This window comes from Gasterosteus aculeatus, chromosome 7 (assembly GCF_964276395.1).
Source record: "Gasterosteus aculeatus chromosome 7, fGasAcu3.hap1.1, whole genome shotgun sequence".
In the NCBI taxonomy this organism is placed as follows: Eukaryota; Metazoa; Chordata; class Actinopteri; order Perciformes; family Gasterosteidae; genus Gasterosteus; species Gasterosteus aculeatus.
In genome coordinates, this window is record NC_135694.1 from 20,627,989 (window position 1) to 20,651,665 (window position 23,677).

General features: G+C 43.1%; 1 protein-coding gene across 1 annotated transcript; it reads left to right on the forward strand.

Moving 5' to 3' along the window:
• Positions 1–88: 88 nt before the first annotated feature.
• On the forward strand, positions 89–21,990 carry ophn1 (oligophrenin 1). The gene is made up of 24 exons (XM_040180177.2): positions 89–843; positions 1,858–1,953; positions 2,338–2,399; positions 3,125–3,196; positions 4,434–4,535; positions 4,656–4,766; positions 6,970–7,074; positions 7,160–7,289; positions 7,410–7,510; positions 7,622–7,713; positions 8,881–8,959; positions 11,227–11,260; positions 11,434–11,496; positions 12,116–12,190; positions 13,107–13,191; positions 13,610–13,668; positions 14,602–14,707; positions 14,801–14,960; positions 15,068–15,215; positions 16,018–16,335; positions 17,276–17,423; positions 18,786–18,836; positions 20,872–20,920; positions 21,048–21,990. The coding sequence occupies exons 1-24, from the start codon at positions 690–692 to the stop codon at positions 21,051–21,053; spliced, it is 2,406 nt and encodes an 801-aa protein (XP_040036111.2). The 5' UTR covers positions 89–689; the 3' UTR covers positions 21,054–21,990.
• The last annotated feature ends 1,687 nt before the right edge of the window (positions 21,991–23,677 follow it).

The window sequence follows — 23,677 nt, forward strand, 5'->3', positions numbered from 1 at the left end:
TTTATTCCCGACAGCACTTGAAAGCAGCATCATAAAACACGAGTCCAGCAACTGTGCAGCAGCCCCTTTAAGAACCTGCTGGGTGTGGAAAAGGGGAAGTTTTCCGCCAGTCCGTAGGCACTTGGTCACATCCCATTTAGCTTTGTGTTATCCCTCTTTGTATAGATGCGCGTATAACATCTCAGTTGGAGAACGTGTCTTGAGTAATGCGTATTAAGACTTTTTATTTAGCACGCTTCTAACTTAAGCGTGCAAAACAAAACCTAATTTGACTTCAAACCGCGGCAAAAAGGACGGATGAGGTTTAAGACAAAGCGGGAGCTATTTCGGAAACGGACGCGTCCCAATGGATTCTAGCCGCTCTTCTAACCGCGACGCCGCAGCGGCGGAAAAGTGCTAAAGGGACCAGCAGGCACATAAACTACGCTGCAGTTTTACCGGCGCGTCAGAGCAGGCGAACAGGGAAGTCACGTAAATACAACACGGTGCCACATCGCACCTTTGGGTGCGCTTCACACCCGACCCGGCACCGGCCGCAGGCTCCCACGGACACCATGGTTTGCGCCGCGGAGCCCAGAGGAGGCGCTTCTCCCCGCCGCCGATGACCACAGAGACCAGGCTGCGTGGCTCACGATAACAAAGTCAGTGGTTTTTTTTGTTTGTTTTTAATTGGTAGCAGCTGTCAGAAGATGGGGCATCCTCCTCTGGAGTTCAGCGACTGCTACCTGGACAGTCCGGACTTCAGGGAGACTCTCAAGTGTTATGAACTGGAGCTGGACAGGACGAGCAAATTGCTGAAAGAGTTGATCAAAGATGGCAACAGTGTGATCACTGCAATCAGAGGTGAGACTCCTTCCATGTGACCTCTCTCGTGTCATAACCAATATAAAAGTGCATATATACATGTGTATTTCATGGATTGCATGTGAATGCAGTGGCACGGCTCGGGATCAGCATCAGTGGGGCCTTCGCGAGGGCCCCACGGGATCAATGTGGGTGGGAGAGGCTCATTCTGGGAGGTGCCAGCGCTTCGAAACGCCACGAATGTGATGCAGATGTGCAGGACGAGCGCTTCAGTTGGTTCCCAAAACAACAGCTGCCTCCCAGCGTTGCTGTTCCTCGTCTCCTCCTCCCTTTTCAGATGCAGCCTGTCGTCTCCAACCGCCCGCTGCTGGTTTGTAGAGTGGGACCAGTCCCACTAGTAGTATGGGCCACAGCCAGGGACAGCTGATGGGTTTATTTAGGTCATTGAGGCACCCATTTGTTGTTATTGTTGTTGCCACGTAACCATTTTGTGCCGTCCGGATCCCCAGCGAGCATCTTTTCGCCTCGCAAGCAGAAAGTGCGTCGAGGCTCCGGCTGTGTAGTCAGTCCGCAGAAAAGATCTGGACTCTGCTCATGTTCCGCAGAACGTAGAATGTGTGTTCTGCGCTGCACTTTGTCAACAATAAAAGCCTTTAGTAAAGAAAGGCCAAAACAAACTAAATAACAAAAAGTTGTTTTAGATAAAGATTCTTGCATCACTAAGAAGGAATGTGGGGTAAGATACCAGGTATGGTACACACGTTTCTCAGGCAAAAAGCCAGACAGTATTGATCTGATTGATGTTTTGGTTTTGATAATAAATCCCAGACAAACCAGGAACAAAACATCGTACAGACGGCGTGCGCGCCGATGTGATGAAACCATAGAAACCAATAAATAGAAAAGCAGTGTTGCAATAATCCACACTTCACTTTTATAAATGCAGTAATGCGCTTCGAGGATAAAGACAATTGGGCTCTGTTGTTGTTTTACGTCATTTGTAACTCAAATGAAATGTTTCTGAAAGAGTAAACGTTCTTCCTTTTTTAACAGGTTATTCTTTGGCGATACAGAAGTTTTCCAAAACTCTCAGCGCGTTCCAGTTCGACGTCATCGGAGACTCACTGACGGACGATGAAATGAATATCAGTAAGATGATGCTACTTTGTGTTTACGCACACACAAGATCACGATAATAATTAATAATAATTGCCAGAGATGTCATGCCCATAATAATCCAACAGGTTTAACACATGGATGATTCAGCGTTTTACATCAGCAATAGCAGAAAGACATTTAATATTTGACCTCAGTGGAGAGGAGCATTGTTTTAACTTCAATGTGAGGAAGTCAAAAGCAGATGCAAAAAAATTTGCATTACAGCTTCCTGACAATTGTGTATGAAGTTCATTCCATTGCTTCCAGTTTGTCAACGCTGCAGCTTCTTTTAATCTTTCCCATAACTGTGTTTGCACTTAACAACAGAAGGCCAGGTCTTTATTCCGGTCGCCATCTTTGTCTTTTCCTCCACAGCTCAATCATTCCAGGAGTTCGCTGGACTCCTGCAGGAAGTGGAGCACGACAGGATGATGCTGGTGCGTTATCAACTTCCTCCACATTCATTCTTCATCCCATAAAGCGCCTTGTTAGACATTAGACCCCTCGCACAGCGCGGTCTAGACCACTCAAAAGGAAACTTGACACATTTGGTTTACAGATAACTAGCTTCCTGTTGCCTATTATGTAACGCTGGTGTGGCATTGTTGCTTTTCCATCATTCTTTATCATTTGAAATGTTCTATAACACACACACACACCTGGAGGCTGTGGCCTTGTTATTGCGTGTGGGGAGGGATGCTGGTAATTATCACTTCCCCCTTCTGGTTGCTTGTTCTTCTTTTTGTACATTTTTCTTATGCCGTTACTTCACAAATCTAGGACACTGATACTACTGAGTATTTTATAGTCCTTTTGTAAGGTATTCGCTTTATATTTCCTGATTTACAAGTTTTCCCACTACTTAGCGAGCCAGATAAACTCAGAGGCAAACTTTGAGTCGTCCTCGTGCACCACACAGTCACAGCGACGGGTGTAGCACTTCCAGTTAGACGGGGTTTTCAGGATACAGGTGACGTTTCATAAACCAGAAGTCAGCTGGTAAATTGTGTGGCCACTGTTGCGGAGGCGCAGCATCATTATGAAAGCTTCACATTCGCACTCTTTTCGACGTGTTTGTGCCCGTGCCGCTAACCACTAACCACCGTGTTTGTACGCGAGTAACTGCGAAGCAGTAACAGCCGTCCCGTGTTTGCCCGTCCAGGTTCAGAACGCCTCCGATCTGCTCATCAAGCCGTTGGAGAAGTTCCGAAAGGAGCAAATCGGAGAGACCAAAGTAGGTGTTTTCACTGACTCATCTGCCCCGCAAAAGGAATGCGGCAAAAGTAACGTGTTCCCAAGTCGGCCCTGCAGAGCGCTGTTCTTATGCATGTAAAGTCAAATCCTTATACAGCATTATGCAATCTCCCCCCCTCTCTCTCTAGATCTCTCTCTAGATCTACCTATATAGATCTATGTAATCATTTCCTGAGGTGCTTGCAGACAAGACCGGCTGTTATGATCTACTTCCCCAAATCTATTTATGAGTCTGTGTGTGAAACGATCTGTTAAGGATACCAAGATTTACGTCTTTTCTTCCTCACTTTTGTTGAAGGTAGTTGTGTAGTCGATGTAACAGCTCACGCTATTCTAAGGTGACGCCCCCCCCCGGGGTGCTAATTCACCAATGTTTTATTCTGCTTTTAAAGTCATCAGGAATCTCTGTGGGATTCCACCTTGATTATTCAGAATGACATTTGAGGTTCTTTTATTTTCTGGTGCTGTGGTGATCAGAATATTGCTACTTTCTTCCCCCCCGCATGGTATTTATTAACCAGCGGCTTGCTGTTATTCTGTTTGCTGTGCTGATTAAATACGCAAGCAGAATTGAAATGTACAGGCAGCACATGATTAACTACTGCAGCTTATTCAGAATACAACTATAACAATCCTAACAACGTACTCGTTAATGAATCAAGAGAGAAAAAGCGTATCACATCCTTTTTAACGATGAGAAAAAAAAGTAAAGTGTACAACATCAATACTAACCGACTTTGTCTGACCTCCAGCGCCAATTATTCACACGACCAATTGAAATGTAACCATTTGAATCGGTTTTAAACTGCAACTGAATGAACTTTCTTTGGGTCGGTTTGGTCGACTTGAATGTTCCAACCTTTTATCAACACGTTTAGCCATATATTTAAACGGTTCTCTTTAGCTAACAATTCAACCAGTCTTTCCTATTATTTTTGTCAGATTAAATTGTAATTTCCGTTTAATATCTTTCCCCAAATATCCCCCCCGGCAGCTACAGACGTACCCTTGGTCGGAAAAAACTGACCTATATTAGCTCGTTGCTCGCTCCTCAGAGGAAAACGCATCACAGGCGTCTGCCCACCAGCACACAGCATTTCAGACCTCCATGCAAAACCTGCAATTGGTGGAAATCAATAGGACTTTATTTGAATAAGAGATGAACGTTTCTCAACATTGTTTGCCTTCATTTTCACAATCGCGCATCTGTCCTGCAGGAAAAGAAGAAGAAGTTCGAGAAGGAGAGCGAAAAATATCACTCCCAGGTGGACAAACACCTCAATCTGTCTGCAAAGAAGAAAGACTCTCAACTCCAAGAGGTGCAGTACGACGGTCGTCCATCAGCAGTGCAGTCAAATGCAGAAGTGACAAAACGCCCCTGTTTCAACTTGACTTTCCTTTTGTGAAATTAATATTTTCTTCTTTCTTTTTAACTAAAGGCCGACGAACTCCTTGAAAAAGAGCGCGTGAGCTTCTATGAATCGTCAGTGGAGTACGTGTACCAGATTCACCAGGTGCAGGACAGGAAGAAGTTCGACGTGGTGGAGCCGGTGAGTGCTTCCCGTGTTCTGCTCCTCTTCCCCCCTGCTGCCACACGCATGTAACAAGAGCTCCAGACAATGTCAGCACTCTTGTGTTGCTGTGTCTGTATTTTAGGGGCTTTATTTCTCACGATCCCTCATTTGGGTTTTCATGTTGGTTACCCCGACTTCAAACATTGTAAATAAAAGTAATTCAGAACCTCCCGCGTGTGTTTTTTAAACCGTTTTGTTACGGTCTTCCAGCCGGAACATAACAAAATTGCGGCCTCGTTCAATTTGAGATTTGAGAATTCAAGTGGTGAGCTGATTGACGGGTTGTTTTGCTTTTAGGAAGAACATCCTTTGTGATTTTCTGTCTTGTAGTGTGGGGGGGGAGTGACGTGACGGCATGAGTTCCATGTGTGGTGACGTCGGGTCGGGTCGGGTCGGGGGGGGGGTTCTTTTTGCGCTCCTTGTGGAAGCTCACGTGAGGGTTGAGGAGTTAAGTCTTTTCTCTCAAACAGTCAAGGACAGGGGGAAGTTAAGTTGAGACGTGGAGCGGACTTAACTCTGGACCGCGTTTCCATTCCGGTGCGTCTCGCCCGGGGTCGGTTGACTTGACCTCCTCAAAAGGCGGGTTCAGATCAATGAACGAGTGATCGGTTGATTAAGACCGCCGATCACTATGAAATAAGCAGAGGCGAGAAAAGATTTTAAGAGTCATTCCGCAGTCGCCCCCTGTTTTGTTTTAGGCTTCAAGCTTTGAATAGAACTCAAGAATGCAGTTGGAAAAAATATTTGGAATCAGAATCAGACGGGGGCGGCACGGTGGCGTGGTGGTTAGCACTGTTGCCTCACAGCAAGAAGGTCCTGGGTTCGATTCCACCCAGTGGCCTTTCTGTGTGGAGTCTGCATGTTCTCCCCGTGTCTGCGTGGGTTCTCTCCGGGTTCTCCGGCTTCCTCCCACAGTCCAAAGACATGCTCTGGGGATCAAGTTAATTGGTGACTCTAAATTGCCCGTAGTTGTGTGAATGCGAGTGTGAATGGTTGTGTGTCTCTGTGTTGCCCTGCGATTGGCTGGCGACCAATCCAGGGTGTACCCTGTCTATCGCCCGAAGTTGGCTGGGATGGACTCCAGCCCCCCCGCGACCCTGTGTGCAGGATAAGCGGTTTGACAATGGATGGATGGATGGATGGAGAATCAGACGGCAAGCAGAGCTGCAGAAAGCTTTTGCGTTGCAAAAATTGGATACTGAAAGCTCGTGAGTTGTTTCTTCCAGCTTAGGGATCAGTCACATCTGGACGTGCAGCTTTGCATGTGGTACACAAAATGTGCCAGCTGGGCATTTCTCTTGCCGTTATGGTGGTAAGTTTCTCTTCCAGAACACAGACAGAGCTGACCGCGATGTTCTCCCAGTCTGACGAAATGTGTCTTGACTGGAGAGGAGACTGCGCTTTGCGGTGCGGAGGCTCGGGAGGCATTCTGCTTCAGCCGGGTCCGTTTCTACGCTCATTTATTTAGTAGCGGGACAAACCGGTTGAGCCGGTTCATCGACCGAAAAATAGCGTCACGCTGATGCAGCGACAGGCAGGTGTTAGTCAGGACATGGGTGTCACGCGGCAACGGTTTCATCGGAGTTTCATTGTGCCCTTTTTTTTTAAAGTCCCGTGATCCTGCGCGTGTTGCATCGCTTGTCCACGTCTCGCAACGCATAAACCCGTCCAAGCCCATCTGTGCGTATTCAACGTGTGGGGATGTTCCCTCTCGTACGCGCGCGATTCAACGAGATGCCGGCACATCGGGGGTTGAAAGCCGATTAATGAACAGTGATTTTACATTAACATTTGTGGATTCTGAAATTGAATATCATTACATTGCTTAACATCGAATCGGCAAGCTGTTCGTCACCTTGTTTGCTTGTACCAGAAACAAACGATACCGATCGGTTTATTAAGCCAGACTCTCGTCGATACGTCGTAGTGATGATTTTACCATCTCAAAGGGCACGAGGAAAGGCTGCGTTCATCACAACTGGACTGTATCTTAGTTTAACTTTAGCTCAGTTAAAGGTTAGTGTGTGTCTCCTGTCAAACATTATTCATTACAATCCTCATTGTGATTTGTGTTTTGGTAGACCGAATTCAACCTTTTTTAGAAAATAAAAGTACGTGTGTGTGTACTTTGTTGGGTCTTGTAGGCGGCGCACAACAATGTTCTGCTTTGTTTGGACAGGTGCTGGCGTTCCTGCACAGCGTCCTGACGCTCAACAACCTGACTGTGGAGATGACTCAGGACTTCATGCCTTACAAGCAAGAGCTGCAGCTCAGCTTGCAGAACGTAAGCGGTGTAAAAAACGAATGCCGTTATTCTGACTTAATGACGTCCGGAAAGACTCTAAAGTGTTGTGCGGCTTCGCCCGCAGACCAGAAACAACTACGAGAGCACTCGCGAGGAGATGGAGGAGCTGATGAGAAGAATGAAACACCCATCGCAGATCTGTAAAATGCACAGCTGTCTGCCCATCGAGGGCTACCTGTACTGTCAGGAGAAGTGTACGTGTGCCAGATGTTCACGCAGACGCAGAATACTTTCTGGTATGAAACCGGACCAGACCAGCTCCTTTTTAAACTTGATTTATTTGTTCCTTCTGTTTTTTTTCTCGCCACCATCAGGGGCTTTGGGCGTCTCGTGGGTCAAATATTATTGCAAGTATCACAAGGATGGGAGGCAGCTGGAAATGGTGCCCTGCGAACAGAAGCCGACGACTAAACAGGTGCTTCAGTGAAAAAAAAATCTATTTGTGACAACAAATCCACCGCCAACATCTGGAAAACCGCGGGTACCAACTTTCTCTCTCTCTTTCTCTCTCTCTCTCACTCTGCAGTTCCCCACACTTCTGACACTGAAATCTTGCATCCGCCGGAAGACGGAGTCCACCGACAGGCGCTTCTGCTTCGACGTGGAAACGAACGAGAGGTGAGCGGATCCGCCGCACCGGCAAGATGAGGCGAGGCGGCAGCCGCGTGGGATGCACGGGTTTAGGCGGCGGGGTGAACAGGTGGCTCGCGAGGACACAGTGTGAGGGCTAAATGGAGTGTAGCCCAAACAATCCCTAAGCAACGGGCACAGGCTTGGAAGCAGATGGAAAAACTGTGTGATTTTCAGGGGAAGGAACACAACAAGTTCATATTTATATAAACTGGCCATCCGGCACGGCATGCATTTTAATAGAGACTTGAGCTACAGGCTGCTCTGATGTTTGGGAAATATGGGGAAATACTCCACTGTCGTCGGGGGGTGCTTTTAAAGTTTTAAAAGCTGCTTGAATTATTCGTGACGTGCTTGAAAGATTCTGTGAATGTTGAGCCGCTACTTTGTGCCGGCTGAAGCCCAACGCAACGAGGAGTAAGCCGAGAAACTGAAGGTGGCAGTGCTGTCTAGGGTAGAAGATTATTTTCTTGGCCCAAGATGCTTTTATGGCGGGCCTGAATGTCCCTGAAATGCTCCTGGTGCTGCTTCCCGACCCTGACCTTTCAACCTTACTAAAAGGTGTGTTTGCACGGGGTTGTTTATATCCGCCTGCTTTTAATCTCTCAGGTGATTTATTAGCTGAACTTGGCGTCGTCCTGGTTTGCACAATGCCAGCGTACAAGTGTTTAATTGGCTCTATTGGGCGTCCCATTCGGGCGCGCTGACAAGTAAGAGCTTCAAAAACAATATCAGAAAAACATGCATCTATATGTCATTAAAAAAAGTTATTTTTTAAGAGTTTTTAGGGTTCTCATAGTTAGCTGATTAGCGCAGTTGGCAGCTTTAAACTCGTAGCACAGTTGTCATAGTTAACAATTCATCCAGTCGCCTATAAGCTGTCCAATTTGGCTCCGGATTTCATTGCTTCTGCAGAAGACAGATTGCAACGGTTGATACTCATCTCTTGAAGCTGGTTTTATTTGTCTCCATGTGCTACGTCCGTCATTAATACATTGGATTTCATCAGCAACTTCAACGAGGATGCTCCAAGTGCTTTTTGCGTCGCTCTTGTTATTGTATTGTGTTTATTCGTGAAATGTATGCGGCCCGTGATGTGCAAACATTTATTTGCAACCTTTGCTTCTTAAATGGCATTTGTTACTGTTTCCATAGAAACACACCCGTCACTTTCCAAGCTATTTTGGAGACCGACAGGAAGCTGTGGATGGAGGCCATGGATGGAAAAGAGCCTGTGAGTTCATTTCTCGTCTCATTTTGGGTTCTTCTTCTCCTAGACATCATTTTTGTCAAAACTGATTTACTGCCAAAAAAAACATGTACAATGCGATATGGAGTGTGCTACTAACGGGAGACATGGCCGCTGGTTGTTGCGGTGGCACATAACACCCAAACGCCCCTTTCCCCTTTGCAATCTGGATTGCAAAATGTATCCAACCTGATTTAAATTCAACCTCCTTAAACGTTGGCAGGTAGTTTTATTTCCATCTTAAACATTTGATGGAGGAAGCTACAGTAATAATAATAATAATAATAAGATGAATGTGATCCGCAGCTTCTTAATTGGATTGCACCTAATTAAACGTTTTCTAATATCACCTTGATTAAAGTACTCTGCTGTTTTAGATAATACATTTGTTCAGGAAAAAAAAGACCACGTTATGTTTTTTTGCTTTCAAATTCATCATGTAAGGGACATAACGGCTCACATATTACATTTCTTAAACACCGCGGGGCGGCTGAGAGGGTGATGTCATCACGGCTTCTCTGTTACCAACGTGTGAGATGGTATGAAGCCTGTTAGGCCCGTTGTACCATCAGTGTGCAGGAGATGATGGCACCTGGTTCACACAATCAATGATTTTTCTTCTTGCTCGCTCCTATAATCTCGTTTAGGTGTTCGTTATAAACTATAAAAGTAGCACATTGTTGGAGCTGAAACCGTTCCTCTTCCCACAGTCTGTCTCTCACAATTATACCAAATCGCCTTAGTCGCAAAAATGCAGAATAGAGTCTGTTCCGCTTTTGTTTGTAAACTCTGCCCTTTCTGCTACGTCTGCAGTCCCTCTCCATACTAGATGGTCTAAAAGGTGTACGCCGTGTGAGTCGTGCACTGCTGTCGGGGGATGTGAAAACAACAGACGGCACGCATTAAAGCGCCCTTTCTTCCTGTGCAACTTCCCCTCTGACTTCTGTACATGATGCACATTTCACAACGAGCTTCCCACCCACAAATGGCCAAATATTGTCAGGCAGAGACCCAGTGCACTGCTGGCAGGTCTACTCTGGACCAGAAACAACTGTGGTCTTCAATTAGAATAATCCCTTCTGCCCCAGTCAACACTGAATGCACTTTGACCTTTTTGAACGGCGGCTGTAAGATGCAGTTATCGTGCAGTTCCTTATTATATGTGAATATTTTTGACTTTTAAACTGTTGAAAGAAAGAAATCATTTGATTTGTGCAAAGAGCAGGTTGACTTTGGGCTTTCGGCAGCCAGAAGGCCAGAAGCGTCCTTTTGGACAACTTGTCACCAGAAGTGGTTGACATGCATGAACCGGTTGTGCCAATACGTCTAATGTAATACTACCCCTGCAGATCGCTTAGCCGTTCATTTTTCTGCACTTTCCACTGAAACTTCTTATAAGTTAAAAAAAAAACATTTGGCATCAAAGTGTTTCCTCTAAGCGAGAGGACATTCTGGCAATTTTCTTTTCTTAACATAATCATTCAAACATTGGAAAGAAGCTGACTTACTGCCAGTAATTCCTTTCTCTGATAGTAGCTCCGCTCTTCTTGCATGTCAGATTTGGTAGTTTTGAAGCATAGCTTCCATTTGAACCTTTCTTTTTTTTCTCAAGAAACTCTACTAGATTTGGAGAGATTTAGAGTAATTTCTTGCCAAAGCCAAGAAGAGGGATGTAGTAGTTATATCCTCCATCCTAAATCAATACCACGTGAATGCGTGATGGCGATATCTCACTGTCAGCCGCCTGTGACAACAAGAACTCGTCCTTGCAGAGGAGACCTTAAAGAAGCCTCTACTTTCCTGTCTCCAGCTGCTCTGTAGCGATCCCTGAACTCTGGGAGCCAGTAGTGGATTAAGACAATGCTTTGACATGTACACTTCTTTGAGTTGGATGACTTTTAAAGCTTTATTGTTTTTGAACCTGGAATTTTTCCTGTTTTCCATCAGTTAAACAGCCAAACATTTAGTCCTCTCACCCTTTTTTTCTCTCTCCGTTTCCATTGCTATTATTTTAGTGCAGTTTGAATCTCCTTGTAAAGTAAACTTCAACTGGAAAAACTGGGCTAATAGTCTCATAAACTACCCGGGGAACAATTACTATGACGAGCCAAGTTTAATTTTAGTGAAGCAGCTTTTGTGTCCTCCTGCCGTCATCATGTTTCTCTCCTATTTACTCGATGTGGTTATTTATGATGTTGTGGGGCCAGTCTTGGGTTTTCCATATGTTTCCTCAAATTATTTTTTTCTTTCAGATTTATCATTCCCCAATTCACAACCAAGCAGAAAGTAAGTCATTCATTTCCTTCAAGGTCTCATGATGTGAGGTTGAGGTGAGGTGTCTCACTTTACATCCCGCATCATTGAGTGCATATTTATTTGTTCATATTTTAACAATTAGAGGATTTTTCTTAAAAGTTATTCTTTCCTATTAAATACTTTCATCTTGTTTACTTCCACAGTGGAACTGAATGAAGTTGGATTTAAGTTTGTGCGAAAGTGCATCAACTACATTGAAACAAAAGGTAAAGCGGTTTATTCCAGCGGTCTCTGGTTCTGTTGGTTTACTGGCTTTCCCTGAAGGGGGCGCAGTGGAGTCGTATGTTAAACATTGACGCCACGCCTGTAGGCTGTTCTCAGGGAATAAAGGTAGTAATCTGAAACATTGGCCTATTTCAGATTTTACATAAGATTAATCATCTTTATTTCTTAATTTCTTAATAATCTTAATTCCTTTTTTTTTTTTAAGGGCACATTAGTTATTAGAATTTCTTTTATTAAAAGCCATTTCAAATGCATGCTAAAACATAGATGCCCAAAAAGTCAGAACTGGCCCAAAGGACGACGTATGTCTATATTTCCACAGTCACAAAAGGTCGATCCATCCTACAAAAAAAGGAAAAAAATCACTCCGGCCCAAACCACGTAATACGATTCCTGATCTAAGCATGGCCCGTTTTCCTGGTGCAAAGTAAATGGTTAAATGAAGCATGCACAATCACGAAAGAACATCTGTAGCTTCATTTTGGCTGCTGCAACCTCCTGAAGAGAAGCATGTGGTAAATTTCCACTCCTCTGTATTTGTCCAGATTACCCTCCCCTTTTTTCAAATTTCTTTTTTACCTCCCCCTCTCGTCTTTCCAGGAGTCACACAAGAAGGAGTGTACCGAACAGTTGGCAGCAACATCCAAGTGCAGAAGCTATTAAATACCTTCTTTGGTAAGGAAATAAGCCCACGAACACGTTTTACAACTGCCCATTCATTGTGTCTCTCCACTTGGGTTCGTCTTCCCCAATAAAACAAAGCCGGTCCTGCCACTCCGGTGACGGTTGCCTGTGTGAATGTCAAGGAGCCATCATCAGATGTCAGCAGATGTCTCCTTGACACGCAGGGCTCCGACTCTGGACGGCTCGGCTTTAAAGCTGCCATATATATATATATTTTTTTTTATGCAGTCCAATAAAAAGGTGTTGTTCTTAATGGCAAAACCGCAAATAGTTATTTCCCAGCTCTGCTTTTCCTTTCAGCTCAACTTTGCTTCAAACAGTCTTTCAAATCATTTCTTTGATTTTCAACTTGAAACAATACTTTAAATGTGCCGTTTAGACGCTAAAGAGCGGAGTATTTCCCTTACTAGTGGGTGGGTAGTTAAAAAGGGAAATAAATGTTGCTCTTTATCAACTGGGTGCACATACAGGCATCCGTTTGCTAACACATTCAGCCAACTTGAAAGGTTATTAGAATACGTCAGTGATGTTGCACCTAGTTTCTGCTGCCCTTTAAGTGGCCAAGAATAAAGTGTTGCAGGTTTGAATTACGTTTATTTTTACGGAAGATATTTTGCTCCGTAGTAGGAGCACATTAATAACATCAACGCCAAGACCCATTTATTTACAGATTTTCCTACTGTGATGTGGCTTACAACAACCGCAACACATCACATTTCTGTCGTTGCCTATTGCGTAGTGAATGCCTGGCCCCATATTGCTTATTAATTCATTATGGCTAGCTCATGCAGCAACTGGCCATTTACTTTCATCAACTTGAGTACCAATCACAGAAGATCGTCACTGTTGCTCACATGGAATTGAACGTTGTTCGGGCTTGTTTGTATTGATTTGCTCCTTTTTATAGACCCAACGAACCCAGGAAATGTGGATCTGCAGAGCAGCGACTGTGACGTCAAAACCATCACAAGTGCACTAAAGTTTTATCTAAGGTTTGTTTATCTGTGCGCAAAAGCATGTGAGCACGAGACACAACGTTAATTGGTGGAAAGGAATGAACACTGTAGAGCTCCTGATCTGCGGCTGCTTTTGAGTGATATTTTCTTAATCATCATCAGTACAGCTGTTCCGGATTTGGTCAATTAGATAGGCCTTCATTAAAAACAAAAAGCTATAATATTACAATAACAAACAAATCATTGAATGCAGTTCAATTGATCAAGAGTCTCGTATGTAACAAATTCAAAGAATCTTGACTGTTGTGTGTATTTTGGGATCTGGGTGAAAATGCACATAAAAGTTTCCATTAAAATGAAAAGCGCAGCGTAGAGTTTCCTGTTTTTTTGACGTGTTCCGTTATATAACACTGCGGCCTTGCACTTGTTTACGAGCGTGTGTCTTTATCTGCAGGAGCTTGTCTGAACCACTGATGACCTACAGTCTACACAGAGACCTCATGTGTGCTGCAAGTAAGACATGATTTAGATGTTATTCAGCGTCTACAGAGAGCCGTTTTGTTTGCAAGTTTTATGTTGTTTTCTTAAACTCTCCTCTCGGATCCAGAGCTCACGCTGAACACGTGTCACTCAAAAACCGATCCTCTGGATGATGTCACAGGGATTAGGAATGTTCCAACTTGATTATGTGCTAACGACGCAAACTTGTCCTCGCCTGTTTACATACAACAGGGAGACTTTTTTTTCATTCACATTTCATGCAGGCTTTTTTTTTCGTGTTGTACTTAAAGTGCCAAAAGCCTCATGTGTTCTATTTGCAAAGATGAGACAAACCACAGCACGAACACGCTCTTTGTATGTACTTATGCCTAAACGTTTCCCTTCTTGGTTGTTACAATTATGTGACTGAATTTAACCGACTGTTGCCGTCTCATTCATTGAATACACAATGGATGCTCGGGTTAGATTTGACGTGATATTTCCAGTTATTTTGAGCTGTTTATTGTCGACGTACCATGTATGTTGCTTATCTGTACACCATGGATAATCATTGCCTGCATGGCAGGCGCCAACGAGGCGTTGGTAAATGAATGCCTTGCAGGCTTCAGGTTCAGCAGTTTAGCAGGCACCGCTTGATCAGTCTGTAAGCAATAAAAGTCCACTGCTTATTTTAATCTGTCACACAACGTCATTGTAAAAAAGAGAAGACAACGAGTTTAATAGCATCAGCCTCATTCTGTCAGGATGTTGCGGTTGGAAATGGTGGCTTCAGTTTCCTGGAAATGCCGTTCAGTAATCAAATAAGGGCTGCTAATTATACGGTTTTGTTTCCCAGGACTTCTTTGCAAGTCTCATGCCGTTGCAGCGTTTAGCTGGGCCCTGTTCTATGTTGTGTTTCTCGCGATTGAGCGCCACAGATACGTTTGTGTTCTCTTTGTCTCGCAGAGTCAGATAATCTGGACTTTCGACTGAGCGAGATTCATTCTCTTTCCCACAAACTACCGGAGAAAAACCGGGAGATGGTGGAGATGCTCATCAAGCACCTGGTCAAGTCAGTTCCATCATACGATGTTTGATTTTATTTTCTGTGTTTATAGTTAAATGACTCATTCTTAATAATTCCACCCTAATTTTTTGTTAACAGCGTGTGCAGCCACAGTGAAGAAAATCGGATGACCCCCTCGAACATGGCCGTTATCTTCGGGCCGACACTCATGAGAGCCAAGGAGGAGACCGTGGCGGCCATGTTGGATATTAAGTTCCAAAACATTGTTGTTGAAATTCTGATTGAAGACTTCAAAAAGGTACGTTTTCAAAAGAATTATTAAGAGCAGTGATGTTTATTTATTCCGTTGCCGGCTGTGACGGTGGCCACTAAACCAAAGTGTTGGAACTTTTCTCGTGATTACAGATCTTCAGTTACATGCCAGAGGACAGCACTTCTCCGCCAGTCCCGCCTCCGCGGATCACCCCGAGGAAGCGACAACCAATCACCATCTCCAAGCGACCCCCCCGGGTTTATCAGCCTGTCAGTCACGACCACTTCCAGCAGACGAAGAGTAATTAACAGCCTCATTGTGCTTGGTCATCGTCCTCTTCGTTGCCCAAACCTGTGCAAGATTATTTTCAGCAGATTAAAATATTGCAGATGGTTCTGAACCACAACTTCCCTGCAGTCAGTTCTTACCATTTTCTGAAGTACGCTACAGAAAAATGTGATTTACTGGGTGTTTGCATCACATACCATTCCCCAAAAAAACAGTGAATCATTCTTTCCTTTGTCAAACAATGACAAATTAAACTCTTTCCATTTCTTTTATTTATTCCTTTGGTCTCATCCTTTATTGTTATAATTGCTGATATTTTTAAATACACAAATACACTAAACCTTTCCACTTTTTAGTCTTTTCTTTTCAAGGCCTCCAGCTAAACCGTGTGATTTCCTTTCAGTTTGAACCTCTCATTAACTGTGTATGCGTTCACTGGGGCAGAGAGATTTGGAGCACCTGCAGCTCGTCCTCCCCGCTTTGCTTTATTACTGAAATATTCTCCACTTCTTGTGTCGTCCAACAACCAACCCTGTATGATCATCCAAGCCGTAGATCACTGAAGCACTCTGACTGCGTTACATTGTGGGGTTACGTGACCTTCACTTCATCTTTTGCTGTGCTTTGTTTTGGTTTTATTATTGCACATTGAAGCCAATTTATAATGTTCCAAAGAGAAAGTAATTTACATACACCTGGCGCTGGTAGTTAGTGCCTCCAGATACACATAAAAATACCCCTCTCTTTCTCGTCGAGTCCACTCCGAGTGGCGGAGCACCTTGCATTCATCGGTCATGTTCTTTCTTTGCAACAGACGGGCAGATCGACAACTCTGTGCTGGACGTGGAAGTCCCGACCAACCCGGTTCCCCTGCAGCGGAAAAGACCGGCGAGCTTTGCTCCACTCCTTCCAAGAGAACCTCCTCCGAGACAAGCGTTGCTGCCCAAACCAGCTAACCGTCAGGAAAGACACTTGGACTCCAACGCTGGCAGGATAGAGGACGCGAGGCAACGGCCAGATTCTTCTTCTCCTTCTTCAGCGGCGAACGGGGAGTCTGTAGTCTATGTGAGCAGAGTGCCGTCGTTCCAGAGCAGGAGACAACCTCCTAAAGGCACGCAAGCCAACAGAGAAGGTATAATGGACTCTGTGTTTAGTGTGGGTGAACATCTTTTAAGGAAACTCTGTTTTCTTGCAGTTAAAAACCAGATTTCACGGGAACACACACCCGGCGCTGATGATGATGTAGAGTCGAGAGTAGTTCATCAGACGTTTTGGCGACACGGCAGTGGTCACGGCCGCGTTGGCTCCTAATAATAATTTAGTGTTCAGGTTTTCCCTTCGTCATGTGGCAGATTCGGTCCTTTAAAACAATCATTCTACTCTCCGGTTGATTTGTTGTTCTGCGTCTGCCCCGGCAGTACATGTGGCCAGAGGCTTTGGGCTTCCAAGTACTGCGTCTCTGTAGCATTCTTGTGAATGAAATATCACCCTGAGGGAATTTCTTTGGCAGAATCATCCACTCGCACTCAAAGGTGAAATGATAAGTTTTATGGTATTTTGTCTTCTGTGTGTATAACTTGAGAAATGCAATGCCAATCATGACAATTTAAAATATAATCCCATTGGAGGCGGTAATTCTAGTTTATTGTCGTAACAGATCTGCCAGTTGTGTTGCCTTACGAAGCGGGCTGGAACGCGTCCACCTGTTGTATCCACGCTGCTGCCTCGGAAGATTTCAGTCCTCTGTTACTGGTTTACTGGTTTACTCCCAAATGAATGTTTGTTTCAATTTACCAAAGCTATCAAGACATTGCTAATCCATAGAACAGCCAATGAGAGTTCTGCAAGCATTTATGGTGAAATGGGTGATGAAGCAGACGCTGTCCGGAGATTTGTTGCAGACGTAGTCTTAAAAAGTCGCTGACCTGTTTGTTTCTTGTCAAGTTATTTGCCCAGAAAGTAGGTCTGTTACACTGTAACTCGCTGCATGCCATTGCAGACCTCTTTTGTTATTCTAGAAACTTGAATCACAATTGTGATGCTAAATGTCTGTATTTTTGCACGTCTTTCAGGAGATGGCGATGGTCCGACCAGAACAAAGTCCACAGAGAAACATGCTATCTGTAGACCCCCCATCAGGCCTCCTGAACCCCCCTCCAGAAGCCCCGCTCCACAAAAGACCCCGAGTGCAGCCAGCAGCGAGGGCTCAGCCACGTCTTAGTAAGTGCTCCTCTCGATTACAAAAGTCTGTCGTCTTCTTTTTTTGCGTTGCCGGTCAAGAGGTCCAATGAAGACACTTCACTATGATGTTTGTATAAAAAATGTAAAAAAAGTTGAAATGGATTCCAGATGTGCAGAACCAGCAACCCTTAAACCATTACTAGCTTTAAAGAATCAAAATTGCCCAAACTAGTCATGCTAAATTCTTTAATCCCAATGATTAGTTAAAAGACAATAATCATTATTATTACAGTAGAAATGGACTTTCTATACAGGGTTGCTGCGCACGATGAAATTATCACTGGATTCTTTGGCTTAGCTCTACAAAGAACAATGCTGTCTTTCAGCTCATTGTTTTGGATTTACCTTCTGCAACTTGAGGGTTTTGGTTCATTTTCATGGCTCTCATCAAAATTTTCTGTGGTAGAAGCTCTAAAAAAAAACACAGTACTCAACCTGGCAGAGTGAGCAGCCTGCTGTTGAGTGTATGTTAAATTGCTAATCTGCTGAAGTCATTTATTAACTTAAATTATGCCATTTCCCTCACGGAATGGTAGAGACCAAAATATTGGCCTTAAACCAAGACCAAGGTGCCAAACTCAAAATAAATGCTAATCTTGCTCATGTTTGTCAACAAGTGCACCATAAAAATGTAAAAAGTGACAATGTCTCAACAATTTTTTTTTTTAAAAAAGGTTAAAAGTTAGTTCTTCGTTTTGTTATCTTGAGATTTCATTTATTTTCTCATGGTAATTTCTTCATGAGGTGTGATATTGGAAGGCATTTCCAACGAGATAACGAGCCAGTTAACGCGATCTTGGGGACGCTCTGACTTTATATTAACAATGGCTGTGTTCCATTAACTTCGTGGGGGCCAGCATGCACAAAATATTAGAACTGGAACACCAGTCATGACATTAGAATTATTTAGTTGACGCTTTTATCCAGACCGACTGACAATCGGTGCATTCATCCATACGGGTAACCCAAGAAGAGCAGGAACCAGGCATCAATGTCATCAAATGTGCCGTTCTGCATCCAACTGATGCACAGAACCAGGAGACCGTACGAGGAAGAGGCGATCGTGTATTCATGGGCCACGGAGGAGTTTTCAGTCTATGACCTACACGGATTACAGCCGAGGCTTCGCTTTCCTAGATAAGTACCACGCAAATGTAACGCCCAAAGTTCGGTGGGGACTGTGTGGGCAGGTAGCGGAGTATAAAAAGCGCGGCCTACCGAAATGAATCGCCACTGACTGTTGGAGCACAAAGTAACCTAAAGAGGAATTTCACCGACGAGACGCGTCATGTGTTCATCCACAATACTGACGTGTTTCTGTTTCCTCTTCTTTTTCTGCAGTGTTGCCTCTAAAACAAAGTTTTTTGAGAATGCCTCCAGGCCCACCGGCAGGTATGTAGAAGCCTACTTTTTTCTGTCATTGTCTTTAGTTCAGAACACCGACTTCCTTCTGTTGATCGTTAATGTGGAATTGGCAACAGTCTCCTCTTTTATGATTTGCTTGGATGGTCCAAGTTGAGATCCTTGCTGGCCTCCCTGCACAAGCGGTGATGAAGGCTTCAAATGAAAAATGTGTGGGAAGAGTTTGTTGGAGTTTTATCAAAGAGAGTTTATCTTTTTCTACATTGTAATCTGTCGCTGTTACATACAGACGTACAGAGGTCTCGTTTGGCCTTTGGAAAGAAGAAGCACAGAGTGTGACTGTGGTTGTTATGTCACCATATGAATATTGTGGATAGATATATATATATATATATATACATATATACACAATTAGTTGTTGGCCACTGAAGATTATTATTACTGGGGGTTCATAGAAAAAACAGACAAACATAACAAAATAATTTACCTTCTTCAGTTGTACTTCATTAGACTCATGACAAAGCGTGAAATGCAATGAACGTGCAAGGATGCTGTTATCACACATTTGGGCTTCCAAAAGTGCAGTGAGCAATTGTAGTTGAGAATACTATTTGTCAAAATCAGCTAATTTCAACTCTTGCTCTCTTAACTGGTCTATTCTGGAGAAGAAAAAAAAAGCCCAGTGTTCATAGCGCTGGCTCTGTTAATGTGAAACAAATAACAGCGCTGTTCCAGCCAATCAGCAGCGTTGGACGTGCCTTTTAAACACGCTACAGTACTTTGGTGCAAATTCAACAGTAGGTAGAAACACAGCCTCTTCACTTAATGTGCAAAAGCCGGCTAAAACAAGACTACAAAAGCAAAAGAAATAGTGCTTTATTGGGGATGTAACAATTGACACTTCATTTGAAGAAAAAAACATCTGATGTCATCACCCTAAACAAATGTTTTAAACAATTGGGTAAAGTGGGATTTAATGTTAAAGCGGATAAATCACCTTTATGTTTTAATTTGAAGCAACAAATCTAAGAACATTTTGGTCCAGCCTTAAACCTACACATTTTATTTTGTTTTTAAAAAGGAGGCACTTCCTTTGAAGAGGTGGCCATGCACGTATGCCACTGGACAAAGATGATATTGTCTGGGATGTGAATTTCCTCTTTGTTCAGTTTATTCCTCCGTTCCATAAATCTTTCCTTTTCAAAGGCAATATGAGCCAAGCAGGAAAGCCGCTTCTGTTCCGTTTTGTTACAGTTGTTTTGGCTATTCAACCATCGCCTGTCTAAAGACTTATTTAGCAGCTGGACTTTTAGGGAGCAGCATAATCCCAGCCCATTCAAAATAAAATGAAATTTCATATAAATCCGATTGAATAATGCATATCAGAGAGACAGGCTCTTTTTTACACCATTTTTCATCGACACGTTTGCTGCTAGAGAGAAAAAGAGTAGGCGCGCTCAAATGTTCCGCCTCTCAGTAAAGACCTTGCAGGTCATGTGTTGTTTTGTCACCAGCGACCGTTGCTTTTCTTTCTTCATGAGGCCAAGTTGAAAAAATTGTTTGAAGTCAGGAATCTACTGACCGCACGCCTTTCCTGAGCTATCCGCGCGAGCCCCTCCGCGACCTCGAAGCAGTCAGTTTCTGTCTGACTTCAAACCCATCCAATTGAAAAGAAATTAAGAAACCAGTGTGAAACCAATAACCACACAATGAGTTTACATCTCACGCACACAGAGCTCCATATTTGCGTCCGTTAACCAGATGTTAAATGTTGAACCCACAAAGAGTGCAGTTGGGAAAGCAAATACGCTCATTCGCAGGTCAATGATGACAGTACATCACAAATCAGGTCAATGAAATATTCCTCCAATTAAATGAGCCAATAATATGAGTCAATGGGCGGAACAAAATTTACCGAATTGGAAAGGGACAAAATTTCACTGAACTTTACTGTTTTTTCTGACCTTTTTTTTACTTTCTTTGTTTTGGAGTTGAGACAGCAAACATGCTTCTCCAGAATTGCTAATGGATCTGTAATTTTTTAATGTTTTCTCTGTTAATTTAGTCCACCTGCCTCTCCGCCATCATCAACAGTGACGAATGTAAAAAAAGAGGTGAGATTTACTTTTAACTGTGAGAGATTTAACAGCATTAAAATACTGAATAAATTGAGAGTCAACCTGTATAATGAAGTGAGATGATTTCTCTATTTTAATTTGTCTGTTTTGACCGTATTCTCAGAATTAAAGTTAAGGAGACTCGGACAACATCACGTGACCTCTATGTGCGCTGATGAAGCTACAGGGAGTCGGATAGACTAAAGAAGTGGCGATCATAATGGATTTATTTGATTCCATTTCATTTTAATGGTTAGAATTACCCTTTCTAAGTAGGCTGTGTTTGATGATTATTCCAAAGTTAGCGTGGAGTAACAGTACTATTTTCCCCCTTTTTTATGTCACAATTTTTAATAGTACAATATTCAGTCATTTTACAATGTTAGGTCTGAATATCCAGTATTGGAGGCAACAAACTGGTTAAATGAGCTTAATTAGACGACTTGTCTAACACACGTTTTTGCTCCCAAAGAAGACTAATTGATTAAATCTGGTTAATCATTATGCATTTGAAAATGTTAACTATATTTAACAATGAACCTTGTAAGTCGCTGTCAGCGAGCTGCATGACGGAATAGATCTTTTTGTGTTTGTTTTTTTAAATCAAAACTAATTTTAAACAACGTGTCATTCAGCAATGGATGGCTTTTTAAGAAGCATTACAAAAAAGTATTTTACTGCCCAGTGTCAGTCTGTATTCCAGTGAGGATAGTTACAATGTACATGATGAATACAATGCTAACATTAGTTTGATAGGGAATGATTAAAACTAGATTCAATGGTGTACATTCCCTCACTCATCAACTCACGCAAGAGAGTCTTAGAAGTTTACTTGATGTTGTTGCTCCACAAAGAATTGTTGGGATTACCAAAACAGTTCAAGTAAGCTGATTGTTAAAGCTGTTCATGTGACGATAACACTCCAATGTTTTTCTTTCTTTGTTTTAAAAAAAGCTATGTTAATGATCTCACTTGTTTTTGATAACACAACTTGATAATTCTGGTCGGCTTGTTTATTTATTTATTTTTTCAAAAAAATAAATACAAATTGTTAACATAATGAAAAAGCTTTTGTGTAATTGCATCATGTTACAGACCTATCTCTCCTCGGTCAGGCAGCGGATGTTTTAAGTGAGTCATCGTTGTATTTTCCTTTTAGTACAAAGAAAATGTAAATCAAAACAGGCAATTAATAGTGAGAGAAATAATAAATCAACGGTATCTTAATTTATGCTACAAGAAAATCAAACGACGCAAAAAGGGGTAGCATTGAACTGAACATTGAGGGGAGCAAAAGCAGCAATGACGTAAGAATAAAAATGTTTACCCGCTGTTGTATGTTGCAGTTTACATCACTAGCATGTGAACTCTTGGGTTATGGAATTATTTAGCGCCAAATTTGAAGAAGATATTCCCAAAACATCTCAAGAAGGACACTGGTGTTAGGTGATAGTAACCTTGATCTTTGACCTCCAAAATGTAATCACCCCCTAATCCTGTAATCCCCAAATTCCCTCCAGGAGATCCTGATTTCAGGATGGTGGACCAATACACCGATGGACGCGTAACGCCTCTGTGCCCGTGACAAAAATCCCCAAAGTCTTTGCAGTTTGGCGTAGCATAAATAGGCTATGTAAAATAAGATGAGATCATTTATTAGTCCCGCAGCGGGGAAATTTACTGTACCAAGTCCTCCATGACAACCCAACCCAAACTTGTCGCCACAAATGTCAACCTGCTAGAGGCATTGACCGAAAAGTCAGGGGATCACTTCAGCAGCACAGCTTCATGTGGTGGCCATGAGTTACGGCGCAACGTTTCAGACAGCCCATTAAAAAGTTGTTGTTGAGTCTGGCGCACAGACATCGGCATCCTGAGAGCGCATGCTGCAAGCAATCCAAGTCTCCGCCGTCTCCATCCGGCCCCCCCCCCCCCGTGGCCTTGAGTACTTGAACAGACCTCATACAGCCAACTGAGTATCACCTTTAGTCTTTGCTATAACAAAAAAACCAAAAAGCATCAACAACCGTGCTGCCTTTTGACAAAGCAAAATTAATAATTGTGTCAGAATTCCATGAGGTTTTTATCTATATTCACTTCAAATATCCTTTCTTAAAAAGAAAATCTATTTAGGGTGCAAGATATTCGTGGAATGCAAGTTAAGTTCAAACAGTCCGGACCGAACTTGCGGCACTGCAAATGAAAAAAAGAAAAGAAAAGAGGAACACAGCTGTTTCTTAAGGTTATGCACGCACGATTGTAGGCGGACATTGTATTTAAGTTACCATCCACTCCTCCAGCCACATTCCAACCTCCACCACCTGTCGGAGCCACATTAAAATTGCCTTATTTTGTATCTCACTGCCCCTGCAGCATGACACTCGGTATCTGGTCGGCCAAAGGGAACATCGGAATTTCCCTGCTCAGAGCTTCTGTGCCAATTCATCTGAGCTTGACTTGCGGAAAATCAACAGGAAGCCAAATCCGAAACCTTCTAACAGGGAAGAACACACACGAACAAAAGGATGCGTGTTCTCAACTGAAGCAAGTGCACGGTTCAGTTGATTTCCAAGAAGAACTAAACATGTATTTAGTGCCTGCATGGCTTCTTTGGTAAGGCATCTGTACTGGATGAATATTTGTTCTACTTTTTAGCAGAGCATCATGCTTACCAGATGATTCAGCACATTTCTGTTATAATGATTTTTATTATATCTTTTATCCCTGTCATTTATTTTATGTTCTTGTCCTGGC